Below are 15,451 nucleotides of genomic sequence, written 5' to 3'. Positions count from 1 at the left end.
CGAAGCGTGAAGTTGAGACGATTCTTTCTTGCATATTGTTTTGCTCAGAATAACCAAGGCGATGAGGTCCGGGCAAGGAGTTCGTCCTCGGGCATAAGACAGTATTGTCTACTCTCATGCACACCTTGCCGCGTGTCTTCGGAGACACGACCGACGGCCGCAAAACACCGAAGTATCAAGAGTGGAAGAAGCCCAGCTCAGCACAGCGCGGCTTGAGTGCGTGGACATTCGAAGCGCGAGGCTTGCAAGGCTGTCGAGGCTGATACCGTACTGGCCCCAAGCAGCAAATCCAGAAATAGACACGGGGTCATACTGTAGTGTGGGGCTCAATGTGAGATAATGAAACAAAGCACAAGGGTGAACCTGGAATGCCATAAAATTTCAATCCCCAGTCGATATTGAACAGCGAGACAAGGCTACCATGGCTAGGCTAGCAACTCGCTTGTCACCACGAGCCTCGAGATACGCGAGGCCGAGCAACCTGCCCTTGATGCCCCTGGAGTAGTAGACCGCATGAGTCCTCCGTCCATACAGTAGGTACTCGCCTCAACCTGCGTTAATACTCCCCACGGTCGACGGAGTTCAGCGTGAACACATGGAATGTACTCCGTACAGCACACGACATCAGGTATATCCTACAGTACTCGAGTATACACACTACGAATCATTATGTGCCTAGGTACTCGTATTAAATCATCCCGTGTGATCTACCGTGTAAAAAGCCCCTCCTGTGTAAGGTACTGTGTACTGTTCCTCGTATCTGAGGTACGGAGTAAAGCCGCCCTTCTATTCACCCATACGAGCACTCATTTATAGTACTCAGTAGGTGACCCACTTATGTTGTCCTCACGTTTTATATTTCCCTGGGCGTCGTCCGTCCTCCGTTCACGGCCATTGACTTCCGTTCACTACCTAGTAGGTTTGCAACTTGGCGCAACCTACGTCCCTACCCGCTGTTTAGTGATCCGCGTTCACAGTTTTGGGGGACTTCAGTCAGCCGGACAGCGGCCGCGGAAAGGTTTCGTCGACCGTGATACAGGAAGGTCCCCTCGGTAAGCTATTGCCACAAGCCTAAAGGGGGTAAAGGACTGGATGCGCACATCCAGGGCGGTCATCTTCGACCCCTGATCCTAAGAGTACGAGCACTAATTACTACACACTGGGTACTTGTGTACTTTGTACTCAGTAGACAGTACTGTGTACGGCGTACCTGGTAACCCGTACATCTGATCCCGGTGCGATGGGCCACGGGCTTACCGGTCTACTCGTACACATTATTGTTCCTTCTGACACCGCACACCCCGCACACACGAACGTCCCCGGCATTGAGGTACGCGGTCCCGCTGGAGACGCACGGCGCGCTCTGACACGACCAACTCCTCGGGTCCTTCCGAGGATCTAAAACGTGCGAACAGGCCATGCAGGTGGCGTTCAGGGACGGGTTTTCAAGCGAGCAGATCGGACAGCTGATCGTCGATACTGTCTGTGGTCGTGAGCGTGGCGACACCGGCGAGTTCGAGTTCGAGCTTGAGCCCGATTTGGTGGTGAAGGGGGACCCAGGTACTCGTCCGAGAGGCCCTACGGTAGACATGGTCATAGGGCTACTACTGCTGCGACTTTTCAGACTCTTGGGCTTGGCCGAAGGTAAAGACGCCGTCGTAGAGGTAGGGACACCATTACTTGATTCCGAGTCGAGGGATGCGGAAGGTGTGTTCCGCGGCTGCTTGATGCCGGGGGGAAAGATATTTTGGTGCACATGGTTCTGTCTCAATGTGCTTCCAGAATTGGGTAATAAATGAGACTGTACGGCGGATTCGGCAGTCGACGAAGAGGAAGAACCGCGCGGTTGTTGTTTCCCAGCGGCCGCTGGAGGAGACCAGGGACTACTGTCCGTGTCAGATTCTAGCGTTCCAGCCACCGTCGCCCCTCTCGTAACGGTGGGTGGAGGAGGGGTGGCAGTGCCAGTTTTTCCTGGTGAACCTGGTAAGGCCTCCATCCCGGCCCGAATAACCGCGGTCCCCTGACCCTTTTGAAATGATGTGAAATAACGATCCAGCGTGTTAAGCTCCTGTAATTCTTGGCGTGCGTGCGCTTGCGTCTCGTCGTCATCTTCTTCGGAACACACTCGGATCATGCCGTGGCCTCGAGTGTCAAGAATCTTGCGGCCATAGACGTCTCTAGCGTCCTCTAAGCCGGCATCCAGGTCCTCGTATTCGTCTTCGTCGCCGCTGCTCTCCGTCTTTGTCCGTTCGGCTCGGTGTATATCTTCGACTTCTTTCTTATTCGTGTCAAATCGAGCCAATGCCGCAGCGGCTCTGAGCTCCCGGCCACGGGCACTCTGGGCAACACGGGGCTTCGCTCCGATGGGACCCTTGCGGTTGACTTCTAAGCTCAGTCGCTTATCCTCGTCTTCGCCGAGAGCGATGCCATTCTTGCCAAATTTCTTCTCGATGCGCCGGTCACGCTTCTCCTTCCAGGTCAGCTCCGGCTTGTCGGATCGGCCTCTGCGTTTCCTGTTTCGGCTTCGATATGTGCCTCCGCACAGTGGCAGCCGCTCGAGCTCGTCGCTGCGCAACGTGTTGTTCCCTATGACTGAGCCCATATCATGTAGTGTTCGACCGCCACCCCAGAAGCCTTCGCCAGTGTAGCGTTTCGCCCATAATGCCTTCATCTCCTCGGCATAAACGTTTCGTGTCTTCCAGAAGTCCCGTCCATGGTTCATGTGGGTGTTATGTGCCAACTCATGCATCATCACCATTTGCACGGCATTGAACGGAACCCATCGCCCATCCCTGGTCGTGAGCACCAGCTGGATGATCTCGCCGTTGTTGAAATTTCGGCCAATAAACTCGCGATTGGGTTCATGCTCTTCCAACGTGGTGACGGAGAGGTAATGCTTCTTCATGAGTGGCAGACATTGTGCTGCGATGGCCCGTAGGAAAGTATCGGCAATCTCGTACGACGCTCGATCCGACGGCGGCCGGGGGAGGGGCTTGATGAATACGATGCGGTCATTGGGATGAGAGGACTTTTGATGATTGAGTCGCAGTGTGTTTAGAGGCATGGTGAGGGCATGAAATGGCGCACGATGGGGGGTGGAAGAACGAGAGGGGATTCAAGGATCCATTCCAATGACGCGATTCGCGTAAAGTGGTGGCGCCAGTGGCGGGGCAGTGGCGGTGGCGTTTGTGGCACGAGAAAACGTGACATGGAAATGCGTTGACACATTAATTCAATTAAAACATTCAACCTTGCGTGCTGTCAACAAGAATGGCTTCACCGACATCAGTCTCGCCTCCATCACCGCGGAAGTCACCATCGATACCATGTCCCTCGGGCTCTGTAGCGTTACCGTCGACGACGTGACTTTCACTGACCGTGCTGGTTCCCAAATCCTCGTCAATTTCGTCCTCAAATTCAAGCTCTTGGCTGAACGGCTGCTTGGCGTTGAAGTATCCAGATCGTGTCCAGTCGAATGGAATATGCTCCTCCAGAGCATCGTCCCATGGTGCCCAAGAGGAATGCCTCCAATCAGGCTGACATTTGACAAGCGCTGGCGGGGACTTCTCCCACTTGATCGCAGTCGATAAAGCCTTGTCATGTTCCGTTTGCTGAATGTTCCCCGAGGCATATCCATGCTTCTCCTTTGCCCCTTTCGACTGCTCGTCGTTATATCCCACATTCACGCTAGGAATGACTGCAATGCGGCCGTATCCCAGAGCCCAGAGGTCTTTACAGAACAGAGTTGGCTCTCCTGTATAACATTCATCCTTGTACGGTGCCCTGAACATGAGATGGTGCAGGAGCAACGGTTCAGCTTTGAAGGCCACCGCGCCGTTCCAACAGGCGAATACTTGCAGAGGCAATCTCTCGTCGATGTGACGTCGAGCCTCCTCGTCGTTCCAGAACAAGTTGCTCGCAAACTCGAAAGAGCCGCTCTGCGGAACCTCGACGAACATATCACCATTCATGCTGCGACCTATCCAGGAGTCGTAGAACGTGGCTCCGTTGTTGTTCCAGTCCATTGCACAGACCATATCCGCCTGCTGGTATTGTTTCTGATAGACAAGCTCCAGGATGTCGTCGGTACATATCGACACGTCGTTCACGAAGATGACCGTCGCATCTGCTGCCCACAGTTGCTGTCCAGTGTACAGAGGAGCGAGCGCCAGGTTTCGGAGCTTAGCAAGCTCCGTCACTCGATCGCGGCCCTTTCTCCACGGGTCAATGTCGCTAGTGCCAAAGTAGTAAGTTGCGTTGAGGGCTTCGATTTCTTCTCTTATTACCGAGAGGATCTCTGTAGTACCATCATCGGAGCGGCCGCCGACAATCGACAAGACGCAGTCTTCTGGACCGAGCTTCCGCATGGCCTCGACGACCGATGCTAGCAACCGTGGTAGCACATAGGCGCACTGGTAGAGATTGAGGGCGAAGAAGTACCGCTTTTTCGGTGGCTGCTGCTTGGACTGGGTTAGTACCTCCCGTTGTGCCCGGAGCACTCTGTACCGATCCTTGAAAGGCCGCGGACACTGCAATCGATTGAATTCCGTGTCCTTGGGGTCCATGATTGCCCGGATATAGGGACCGACCTGACCCATCCTCAAGTCATTCAGCTCTGCCTCTTCCAGGGTTGGCACCACCTCGAAGCTTTGCTCCCCGAGATATTCGTGCAAAGTTTGTGCTGTTGTTTCACGAGAATGACCGTCCACAATATCCGCAAGGTCGTGCCCTGCTGATGCGGCGTTCCTGTGGAAAGCACTACTGTGTCGTCCCGTGGGACTGGCTTGCCAGCCAGGTCGAACCATTGATTGTGCATGCTCCACTATTGGGCTCGACACGAGGATGTAGAAGAAACATATCAGCAGGAGAGCAGTGTATATTGTCTCTGATCGTCTCGCCGACCAGCACGAGGTAGCCATATGTGCGAATGGAGGTCTGCCAACAACGAGCAGGAGAAAGCTACAAGACCGACAACTTACTCACCGGTCCAGCACTCGAGTGGCATTCCAAGGGGTAAATTCTTCATCCCTTGCCGCCAGGACTTACTGGTCATTATTGTTTCAGCGCCGTCGTTAGCACGCATTCCAATGACATGGGACGCAAATCGATGTCCAGTCTCTTATCTCGATTGCCACACAGGAGACGCTCTCAACAAATCCGATTAAGAAAGTCTTTATTGAGGCCCAAGTCGATTCGCGACCATTACCGATGGGAAGCAACCTCTGCGTGACAACACATAAGGTATGAAACGAAAAAGTGGCAGAGAAGGACGCTCCCTCGAAGCCTACGCCTGTCGATCGTGCTTCAAGGAGAGCCTCAATCTGGAACATGTGGAGAGTGTCATTCTGTGCTCATACGGCCCTTGAAGGTGCATGGCTTTGTACGCCACAGCTCCAAGGCCAAACAGTACTCGTCCCAGCACCACCCGTGATATCGGGAGCTCAAACAATTGCCATGCTTGTGCAGCGTAAGTAGAAATATTCGAGCAGTGCCACAGTCTTCTGAACATCATGGCTGTCCCACAAGTCACCTACTGTAAAAGATCAGCCGAGGACAAAGTGACGCGCGGGAGTGTGTGACAAGCCGAGCAGCACCGAAGACACGTCAATTGGTTGCGTTGCGGCGCCGTTGGCACCACCAGCACATGTTGCTGAAGTTACAGTTACAGCACCAACAGTAATACTTGGGGGCCGCAGGCACAACTATTGTCCCTGCTGTACGGAGTAGTTCCCCCCCCGGAGGTACCTAGGTAGGTAGCTAGCCTTAACCGGAAATTCCCAAGCCGAGGCTCAACTGCGCTTCACTCCCTCTTCACTCCCTCTTCTTGAACCGCGCAGAAAATACTCAACCCGACCTCACCTCACGTTGGACTTGATTACCTCCCTTGTCACACTTATACCTGTACACACTGTCTCCATACATCCTCCCGAGCACGTTCATCCCGCTGGACGAGACTGATTCAACTCCCTCTGACAAAATATGACGAAGTGAACGAGCCGAAATAGGCGACTGCTCCAATCCGTCACTTCACGTCGCCGTCGTATTGCTCTCTATTCTGGAACCGTGGCTAGCCTTTAACGGCTTTCTAGGCTAGCAGTCCACAGTCCAAATACAGTCACAGTGAGAGTACTGTACATATTACTTGACTCCGAATCTGCTCGGGATCTGTACCGTTAACGGAGAAATTCAATCTTTCGAAAATCATCCCATTCGGACCATCCAATCCAGGCAAGCCACAGCACAGTATTTGGACCCGGACGTAGTCTCGCAGTATATCGGGTACTTTGAAGGCTCCGCAACACCATCTCAAGGACAATTACGACCACCAAGACAAGTCGATATGGAAGCTAGAAAAGCATCGTCCTCGACTTCGGGGTTCTTCCAGGCCTTACCCATAGTGCCGCCGCAATATACACCTTCAGCTCCATCGACGACGGGCATGTCTCGATCCCACGAAATATCAGACGATCCCGTGCTAGCACGGGTCTTGTCTCTCTACCTCCCCAATCCGATCCCAGCACAGATATCGAGCCATCTGCACGACTTCTCGCGCCTCGTTCTCCGACCATCAACCCTCCAACATACCATCGACTGTGACATTGACCCGCCAGCGATCCGCCCCCTCACCACCTTCGGGGAAGAGAATAAAGTCGATTCTCTGCGCACGAGCGAAGGCTGGCGCGAGCTCAAGAAGATCCAAACCCCAGCCGGCGTGATTGGACACGGGTATCCCCAACATGGCACACAGGGCCAGAACTTCAACCGCCGCATCCACCAGTACGGGACTCTGCATCTCTGGCACGGGACGGCTGCAGTGTCGACCTGTCCCATGGCCATGACGGACGGGGCTGCCGTTCTTCTGCGCCGGCACTTTGACGACCCGGACGGCGATCAACCCGGTCGGGCGGCCGTGTTTCGCGAGAGCTACGACCGCCTCGTCTCGCTGGAGAACAACTACGCATGGACGAGCGGGCAATGGATGACGGAACGGAGCGGCGGGAGCGACGTGCGTGGCACCGAAACCGTGGCGCGCCGGCTCACCGCACAGGAAATCCAAGCCGACATCGACGCCGGGCGCGACAAAGATGCCCACAACCTGCCCCTGGGGCCCTGGCTCGTTGACGGCTTTAAATGGTTCTCCTCGGCCACCGACGCGGACATGGCCATCCTCCTCGCCCGGACGGCCAAGGGCCTCAGCGCATTCTATGCTCCACTGCGTCGTAGCGCCGGGCACAAGGCAGAGTCGTCGTCTTCGTCTGCATCACGGGCAACGCTCACCACCGAAGCTTCTGCTGCCCAACCATACCCTTCCGAGACGAACGGGGTGCGCATCCAGCGCCTCAAATCCAAACTCGGCACCAAGGGCGTCCCCACCGCGGAGCTGGAACTTAAATCCATGCGCGCCTACCTCGTCGGCCAGGAAGGCCACGGCGTCAAGGAGATCTCCGCCATCCTCAACATCACGCGTCTGCACACCGCCAGTGGTGCGGTCGGCGGGTGGGCCCGCGGCCTCGCCGTATCCCGGGCGTACACGCAGGTGCGCAAGATCCGCGAGGGCCAGCTCCTCCGCGACAATGCGCAGCACCTCGCCTGGATGGCAGGTGAGAGCGTGAAGTACCGCGCAAGCACGCACCTGGTCTTCTTGGCCGTGGCCCTCCTCGGCGCCACGGAGCAGGACTACGGCACCGTCATCCGCTCCACGCTCGGCGCAGCTACGCTGATTCCCCGATCAAGGGCCGGGCAAGAGAATCTCTTCCGCCTGCTGACGCCCGTGATGAAGGCGCAGGTCTCGCTGAACAGTGTGGCGGGACTGCGCGAGTGCATGGAGTCCCTGGGGGGCGTCGGCTACTGCGAGAACAACGAGGACGGCGGCATCATGAACGTGGCTCGCCTGTTCCGCGACAGTGCCGTCAATCCCATCTGGGAGGGCACCACGAGCGTCATGGCCGAGGACGTGGCGCGCGTGCTCAAGAACCCCAAGGCCCGGGGCAGGGACGTGCTGGACGAGACCCTGGGCGACTGGATGCGGGATGTGCTGCGCGCCATCGAGGAGAGGAGCGGTGCCCGAGGGACGTTCTCGCGCGAGTTGGACATGGTGCGGAACCGATATGCCGTGCTGGAGCGGACGGTGCGGACTTCAGACTCGGCTGCGCTCCAACGAAGAGGGAGGGACGTCCTGCGTCATATCGAGGCCGTCACGTGCGCTGTTCTGCTCATGTTCGATGCCATGGTAGATGGAGACGCCGTTGCCGTCGAGACTGCACGGCGGTGGGTCAGGATGAACGCCTTGCCCAGCGACACGGTGAAGCTCCAGGAGGAACAAGGGCCCGGTGACCTCGCGAACGAGGTCGACATGGACAGGCGCATTTTCCTGGGTGCAGCGGCAATGTCGGGCTCACTGCCGGCGACGAGACAAGCGAGGCTTTGAAAGGCGAGACAGCATAGTCGTCAAGATGGCTGAATGAGTCCGTTGTAAAATGACGATTGAGCGGCATCTGAATCGTTTTCATGCTTCATAGACGTGCCGGCGGCAACCCTATGATCGATTCACGCGGACAACTCACATACCCTTCCTACATATCCTGATAACCCTGACAAATTGACCACAGAGGTGGCCCCGGTCACAGGACCAGCAGCCGTCATGGTTGGGACGACAAGGACCTGGTCGCCAACCTTCATCCATTCAACTGTACTGCTAAAGCGAAAGGTCAACTTAATCTCCTTCCTCCCTGCTGAAGGCCCTTTGCCATTAACCATCTCCTGTGCAGGAATCTTAGCATCATCATAATCATCATCGAACCGGAAGAGATCCGCCTGCTCTTCTCCGTGAGAACACGCAGCAGCAGATTTAGTTGTGCCGGGCTGCTCGTCCTCGTCCAAGCCCACCGCTGTTACCTTGACTGCGGCTCGGACGCTGTTCACATACACGATCGCATGGCCCCCGAGTATCAGAACCGGTGAGCTCGACTGCCCGAAGTCCGACGCTGGAAAAGTAGCAGAAAATGAATGATAGCCAGTAACGCTCCGATTCAAGTTGACGAGCACCATCCCCTTCCGAGCTCTGCTCAGAGGGATCGTGTCGTCGGCACTGTCCAGAGGTTCAACGCCAATGGTACCAGTCTCGCCATACTGCATATGTACCACTGGCAGGCGTAACGTCCGAAGGGACACGACGCGTACACGGAGGAACACCGCTGAAGGTTGTGTTTTTGGGGTTGGCACCCTCGGGGGCTCACCTTGGTAAGACCGTGACCGGCTGCTTGGCAGCGCCTCCGAATATGCCTGATGGGTACTGTAAGAGCTCGCTCTGAGCACAGGCTGAGTTGTGTGAGCGTACGACACATCTGCGTCCGCCATGAACGGTCCCAGTAACATAGTGTCGCCAACGGACAACAAGCCTTCTGAGACGTAGCCGCAAAGCACTACGCCTTGACTCGCAATCCGGGTCGCCATGTCCAGCGTGTACACACGAGATGGGGGAATGCTGAAGACCTCGTCCACATGGAAACGCGAAGACCCTTCCGAGGACTCAGGCTGTAAGGGTCGGCCTGGCGAAGGAGTGGATACAACGGGCAGGGCTCGCAGCAAAGCGTGCAGCTTGCTTATGCCAAGACCCGTGACAGCACTCGTCATTAAGATAGGCACGAAGGTCTGGTCAGGATCGCGCTGCATAGACGCGATGAGGTTGTCAACCTCGGTCTGATCTCTCCCATTCTGGATCTGACCCTCCGAGGCTGCAACTCCATGCTCTGACGCAGATGGTCGGACTGAGGTGTTGCTAAGCATGGCAGGTTTTCTGCCAGTGGCCTTGATGGCGGAAAGGACTTTTGCAAGGACTAACCGCAGCCCTGCCTTGTTTGCCAGGTCCAGTTTTGTGATGACCACCATGAATGACACGTGTAACCGAAGACACAGGTCGAGATAGGAAAGCGAAAGATCCATATTCTCACCAGTCCCGCTGTCAGCATGTAGCTCCGCAGTCGGAAGGCTTGCGTTCGGATTCGAGGAGTCGTCTACATGGTCGGCCGCGATGCACAGAATTGTCCATGCCGGTCTCCACGACATAAGGCTTCGAAGGGCAGATTTGGCGAACCTAGGGAGACCGGGCGAATCGGATAGGAAAACGAGACGATCGGCCACGTTGTGGATGTCCACCCAGGAAGAGACATTTCCGGAGGCGTAGTTGACCGAGTTTGTCGTGTTCCGATCATGTATGTAACCCACAAGCTCATGCGCAACCGAACTCGTGATCCCCGAGGCAATCTCGTGTCGATGTTTGAGTAGCGAAAGACGGCTTCTTCCACGACCATTATCCAACGTGGAGGTCGACAATGTGCCTAGCAACGTTGACTTCCCTGCAGCGGTAGCGCCTACTAAGGTCACTCGTATCTGTTCAGTCGATGCATGCTCAGCCAAATAAGAATCTTCTGCCGGCCTTGAGGGAGTGGCTGCCTCATCAAGTGCCGCTTTGGGTACATCTGCATTTGTCGAGCCGCGCGGGTCCGGATAAACCAACACTTCGGCCACCCAGAGTCTGTCTTTGTGGGTCGGTGTGTCTCCCGGCTCTCCATCTGTGTCTGCCCATTCACACGTCCCGACTGCTACCCTCCGCAGCACACTGGTGGTGCAGCCTAGGCTGGCGGCCATAGCATTCAGATTGGTCAGACTCTCCTGCAATTCATCCTCAACCAAGCCGACCAACGTGCCATCGTCAGCGACGCCAATCTCGTACAGCGCACCTTGGCTTTCCTCCAGGCCTGGCAGAAGCTTGGCGGGACGGTCTGGCACTCCCAACCTCGGAGTCGCTTCGGGGAGAAGCGGCAACACCAGACCGGCATTCGAAGAAGAATGAAAGGGCGAAGACTGTTGCAACCTCCAGAGCAGCTGCGTAGTCAGTTGCTGCAGTCGGTTCTGACGAGCTTGCGATGGAGGTTGAGACAACGGACGATCCGGGTTTGTATCAATCAGTGGGCGAGGAGGACGAGACGCCTGCTGCGGGGGAGAGCTATACTGGTGAGAACCAGATATGAAGGTAGTGGTAGACGTCGTTAGGAATTTCCTCCTTGGCCGAAGTAGCAGGTGAAGCTTGTACTCGGTAGGGCCGTCTTGGTGCTCAGGCTCCAGTTTTACGAGTCCATTTGGGGCATTCTGTCCCTCAACGAAGCTGTTGCCGTATGGTTGCGAAGGCTGGGGAGTCGAAGTCCCCGGAGTCGACCAGGGAGACTGGATTCGTGGAGGCTCATCCAGGTAGGTGAATATAGAAGCCATTTTGGATGTGCGAGTACGGTGTCGCGCCCGTCCCCTATGTCCGTACACTGTGCCGCCGCAACAGTAAAAGTGATAGCGGCCGTGGTAAAGAGCGGGTGACTGTGTGAGAGTAGTAGAGCAGTTGGGACAATTGAAGGACCATTGTTGCGGTTGCTTCGACCTGTCCGTTGGGGCTCAGAGCGACAGCTGGGGTTTAGGATGGCGACGGAGAACAGACAGCGATGGTCATGTTATGTGTGCTGGTCAGACGACGGTGTTGGTGGATGAGAGGTTTGAGTCACGGCTGAGAGAAGTGTCGAGTCACTAGAGACACGAGTGAACGGAAGGTGAATTCAGCGGCAAACTTACCTTGACGGGGCGCGTTACCGACGCCGCTCGACCACCACGACGGCTCTGTGCATACCGGCTCCTCCCTCTCATGACGGTCAGGAACCGTGCTGGCACCTTCTCGTCAGCCACGATGCACGCGCCTTCAGGCAGTGAGCTACCGGCAAACGCTGACCTCGAAGCTGTCTATGGGTCGGCTATTCTCTATTCGCCCCAGCGAGTCTCGCATGATGACTTCCTTCCAGCCTCACATAATATATCTAGTGCGGGGTATTTAAGAAGGGCACTGGCAGTCTCAATCAAGATTGTGGCTGTGACAAATGCAGGTATATCTTGTTTCATTTCTTCATCTGGGGTATCGTTCGTATATCGGGCTCCCACGCGTCGTGTCCGGCTCCTGCAGACGTCCCTTTACCACACTATAGCTGAGCAACGCGATGGGAGAGGACGCCTTTGGCCCGTGGCGCTTCCGATGATAGGCACGGCCTTCCATGCGGGAGTATGGGCAGCAAAGAGGGCGCTTTTCTTTTACTTGCCCTTTTCTTCCCCTTCGGACACCTTCTCCCACTCACTGTCGGTACTCACGTAGCCGGAGCTCTCGCCCAAGCTGCGCCGGCGTCTGAGCGCCTCGGTACTCTCCGCCATCTTTGGTTCTAGGAGGGACGCCGAGCTGTCCTTTGGCTGCTCATGTTTCTGACTCTGACTTGAAGCAGCTGATGTTGTTGTCGCCGTTGACGGCACCCGCTTCGCCGGCGCGTCGGGTGGAGGAGCCTCGGTCTCGGTGTCACTAGCATTGTCTGGCTCGGGGCTCTTCTCTTTCTTCTCCTTGGCCTTTTGCGCTTGTTGTTCCCTCGCAATCTCGGTAGCAAACCAATTGATAGAATACCAAAGCCCACCGCACAGAATCGATAGCACCAGGAAATGCAACGAGTAAGTTGCGATGAGGAGGACTAGGAGGAGGAGCTGCAATGCAGCGAACGCGGCGTTCGTAGCGACCAATAGTGTCGGCGTCGGGCCCGGCGTAAAAATGGAATTCCAAAGCTCCTCGAGGAATGAAGCCATGATCGGGCGGCGGGTTCGTTCGAGTGCGACGCAGTTAGAGTGAAGTGGTGGCCGTGATCGAAGAGGCCGACAGGTGGACGCGCAAGGGTCTTGAAGAGAGCGACAGAGTCTGCCCCGCCTCTAGGGAGATGTCAAGGGCTCTAATAGAGATCCGACGCCCAGCCCAGGCACCCTGGTGATCGCTCTAGAGGCAGGCGACAGCTCTAGAAGGACAGATCATCGTCTTTGAGTGGCTGCTGGGAATGGACAGGTGTGCAGACGTGGCATCGAAGGACAACTCAGACGAAAGAGAGTGACGGCACCAACATCGCATCACGCCCGGCCACGGCGCCGCACGCCGCGGCTGGTGTGTCAGAAGCCTCCATCAGGACAGCCGACATCGTCCTTCGCTGGTCATGTGCTTGCCTTTAGAACTCGGTTGACATCAAGCATTTGACTTCACGTTTACCTCACTTTGATCAGGTTCGACACACTGTCTTCACGCGGCCACCACCCTGCACAGGATGGTTCTGCTCGACGATCCGTGCACGCCACAACACGTTCGCTTCCACTCGTTCACCAATGGTTCTGCCTCCTCCGATATCTTCGTAACAAACACTTCGCAGAGCTTCGTATATACCTGAGTAGATGTCTACGCTTGGAATATCCTCCAGGCGAACCCGAATGCGGCGACGACGACGAGAGTCCAAGTACCTGGGTTATCAAAGCTTTCTCGAGCGACCACCGTCGAGCCCTGACTCTGTTTTCAAGGCCTCCTCGCCTCACAATGCCTCAGCCGCTGCTGTGTCAGCCACTGCAAAACTATGTTCGTGACGCGGGCGACTAGGACTTTCAAGGTCATGATGCTGTTGAGAATAAGCCTGGGAGTCTTCCATAGGTTCACATCGGCGGTTGTGGCGTGCATCTTGTGAACCTCTACTACTTTGTCCGCACGCCCACAATCCTCGGCTGTCTCGAGATGGACTCCCATCCACCCTCCAATTAAGCTGGGCAGGGATCCTCGTCGATCTCGCCCACAGCGACTCTTTGCTCGGTTCGACAATCCCAGTCACCCATAAGACTCGTGGAACACGAGTCATATGCGGCTGAGATTTAGTCTGGTATGCCCGTGCATGAGATTGCGACCTGCCTTCGCATCATCTTAGTCTCGAGGGTCGCACAAGGGATGTGATTACAGTAAATCTGTAAGCATCAAGTCGTTATCTACAGCTGTCAAGCGCAAGGACTCCGTCTTAACCTTGGCGTGCTTCAACCCCATCTCCCTTTGACAAACGGACCCCAAAGACGACGAAAGCTGGCGTGCTCAAGCTGAGCTCCAATAGTCTTAGGCGTCGTCATGCATCGGTGCCAGCGACCTGAACCCCCGACCCGGCTGACCATCTCTAACCAGGACGATCACGGACTTCCCCTGTTGGTCGCAATAGGATCGATCACCGGCGCCAGGCCCGGGCAAAGGTTTCAACCACAAATCGTCTACCTCATGCCCTTATGGATTACAGGCAAGAGTAGCAGGTGGCTACCCAATCAGGGTGGGTTCGACAATACCTCGAAGTAGCTTCCGAAGGACCTTCAATATCGCAAGGGTCAAAGCGAGTAAGGATTTTGGAGGCCCCACATTCAGCCTCTTCAGCCTCACAGCTCTCGGAGTGTGGCGCTGGTGGCCTGTGGCTGGTGGCTGGTGACTGGCAGGTAAACCTCCGAGTTTCCGCGCTCAATTGCGGCCGACGATGATGTCAATCAGTGGGGATCGTGGAGGCACCGGCAATAGCGACATCCTGGCGTGTCATGGGTGTTGGCCGTGTCAGATGTGGAACAGCTCTCGGAACTGACTCGTCTGTCAGTACGGAGTATGCAGTGCTTATATTCAGTACTCGTACGAGTAGCCCTGCGAGTCCGCGAGCCTGCTCCACGGTAAAGCCCATCCAGGAACGCGTCCAGTCATACTCGGCGAAGCTCATCTTGAAGTCCTGGGACCAGGATAAAGACACATGAGTACCCTGCACGGGGAAGCTGTAAATAAAGCATGTGGGTTACCTATCCACACATCAGATTGATTATCGAGCACGGGGATATGTTAGATTCAAGCTCTTCTCGGGTATTGCCATCTCCTGCCCACCCTCTGCTATCGTAGTGAGGACCGACGCTGTTAGACGAGGCGTGTCCGAGAAGTAAACAAACAGGACGAGGCGGATGGAAGAGGTACTGGGTAGAAAACGCCGAGGCCATGGATTTGTTCTCGAAAACTGCAGACGATTATCAAGGTACGAAGACCTGCCCGAAGAAGCAGATGGTGGCGTTGGCTCAGAGCAGGGGACTGTGACTCGTATTGGTCGCGTCGCACCTTCATACCGGGGTACATTGGACTCCAATCACTCCGTCCTCGGTACTCGTACAAATTACACAGTCCAGCAGTCCGCCTCAGCGTGGTGACCGTGCCTGCTTTCGTCATGGCCAACTTCCGGTGTCTCGGTTCAGCGACAGGCGAGCGACCAAAACTCCTCTGTGCGCCGCATGCCTGGCCCGGAGTGGAAAGGCAAGAGGCCGTGGAGGGGGAAAAGTACAAGAGGAGACTGGTCACCAATCGGCACCCGGAAACAAGTCACCTGCAAGATTCGCGCTGCCGTCAGCGTGTTTATTGCCTCTTTAATCACTTGGCCGCTCGGCATCTTGGGGGCGAACTTACTACGGGCCACTTTCACTGTTCCCTTTGTTCAAAGTTCTCACCTCTGATCTCGCCATCGACCAACCATCCGCGGCTGGGGAAATGGCATGGGTATACTGCCGTAATTTAGCC

At 55.9% G+C, this 15,451-nt stretch overlaps 5 protein-coding genes across 5 annotated transcripts; 1 reads left to right on the top strand and 4 right to left on the bottom strand.

Moving 5' to 3' along the window:
* Window positions 1-1,261: 1,261 nt before the first annotated feature.
* G647_00464 (uncharacterized protein) lies at window positions 1,262-3,064 on the bottom strand (the record flags this gene model as incomplete). The annotated part of the gene is made up of 1 exon (XM_008723867.1): window positions 1,262-3,064. One exon carries the CDS (start codon window positions 3,062-3,064, stop codon window positions 1,262-1,264), a length of 1,803 nt encoding a protein of 600 aa, XP_008722089.1.
* A 181-nt stretch (window positions 3,065-3,245) lies between these two features.
* Window positions 3,246-4,805, bottom strand: G647_00463 (uncharacterized protein; the record flags this gene model as incomplete). Its single annotated transcript, XM_008723866.1, has 1 exon — window positions 3,246-4,805. One exon carries the CDS (start codon window positions 4,803-4,805, stop codon window positions 3,246-3,248), a length of 1,560 nt encoding a protein of 519 aa, XP_008722088.1.
* A 1,535-nt stretch (window positions 4,806-6,340) lies between these two features.
* Window positions 6,341-8,428, top strand: G647_00462 (uncharacterized protein; the record flags this gene model as incomplete). The annotated part of the gene is made up of 1 exon (XM_008723865.1): window positions 6,341-8,428. The coding sequence occupies one exon, from the start codon at window positions 6,341-6,343 to the stop codon at window positions 8,426-8,428; it is 2,088 nt and encodes a 695-aa protein (XP_008722087.1).
* Window positions 8,429-8,547: 119 nt separating this feature from the next.
* Window positions 8,548-11,268, bottom strand: G647_00461 (uncharacterized protein; the record flags this gene model as incomplete). Its single annotated transcript, XM_008723864.1, has 1 exon — window positions 8,548-11,268. The coding sequence occupies one exon, from the start codon at window positions 11,266-11,268 to the stop codon at window positions 8,548-8,550; it is 2,721 nt and encodes a 906-aa protein (XP_008722086.1).
* An 855-nt stretch (window positions 11,269-12,123) lies between these two features.
* G647_00460 (uncharacterized protein) lies at window positions 12,124-12,657 on the bottom strand (the record flags this gene model as incomplete). Its single annotated transcript, XM_008723863.1, has 1 exon — window positions 12,124-12,657. One exon carries the CDS (start codon window positions 12,655-12,657, stop codon window positions 12,124-12,126), a length of 534 nt encoding a protein of 177 aa, XP_008722085.1.
* Window positions 12,658-15,451: the final 2,794 nt, after the last annotated feature.

The sequence above is a fragment of the Cladophialophora carrionii genome (assembly GCF_000365165.1).
Source record: "Cladophialophora carrionii CBS 160.54 unplaced genomic scaffold supercont1.1, whole genome shotgun sequence".
Classification (NCBI taxonomy): Eukaryota; Fungi; Ascomycota; class Eurotiomycetes; order Chaetothyriales; family Herpotrichiellaceae; genus Cladophialophora; species Cladophialophora carrionii.
Note: the sequence above shows the minus strand (reverse complement) of the source record. Positions and strands in the feature narration are given on the sequence as shown.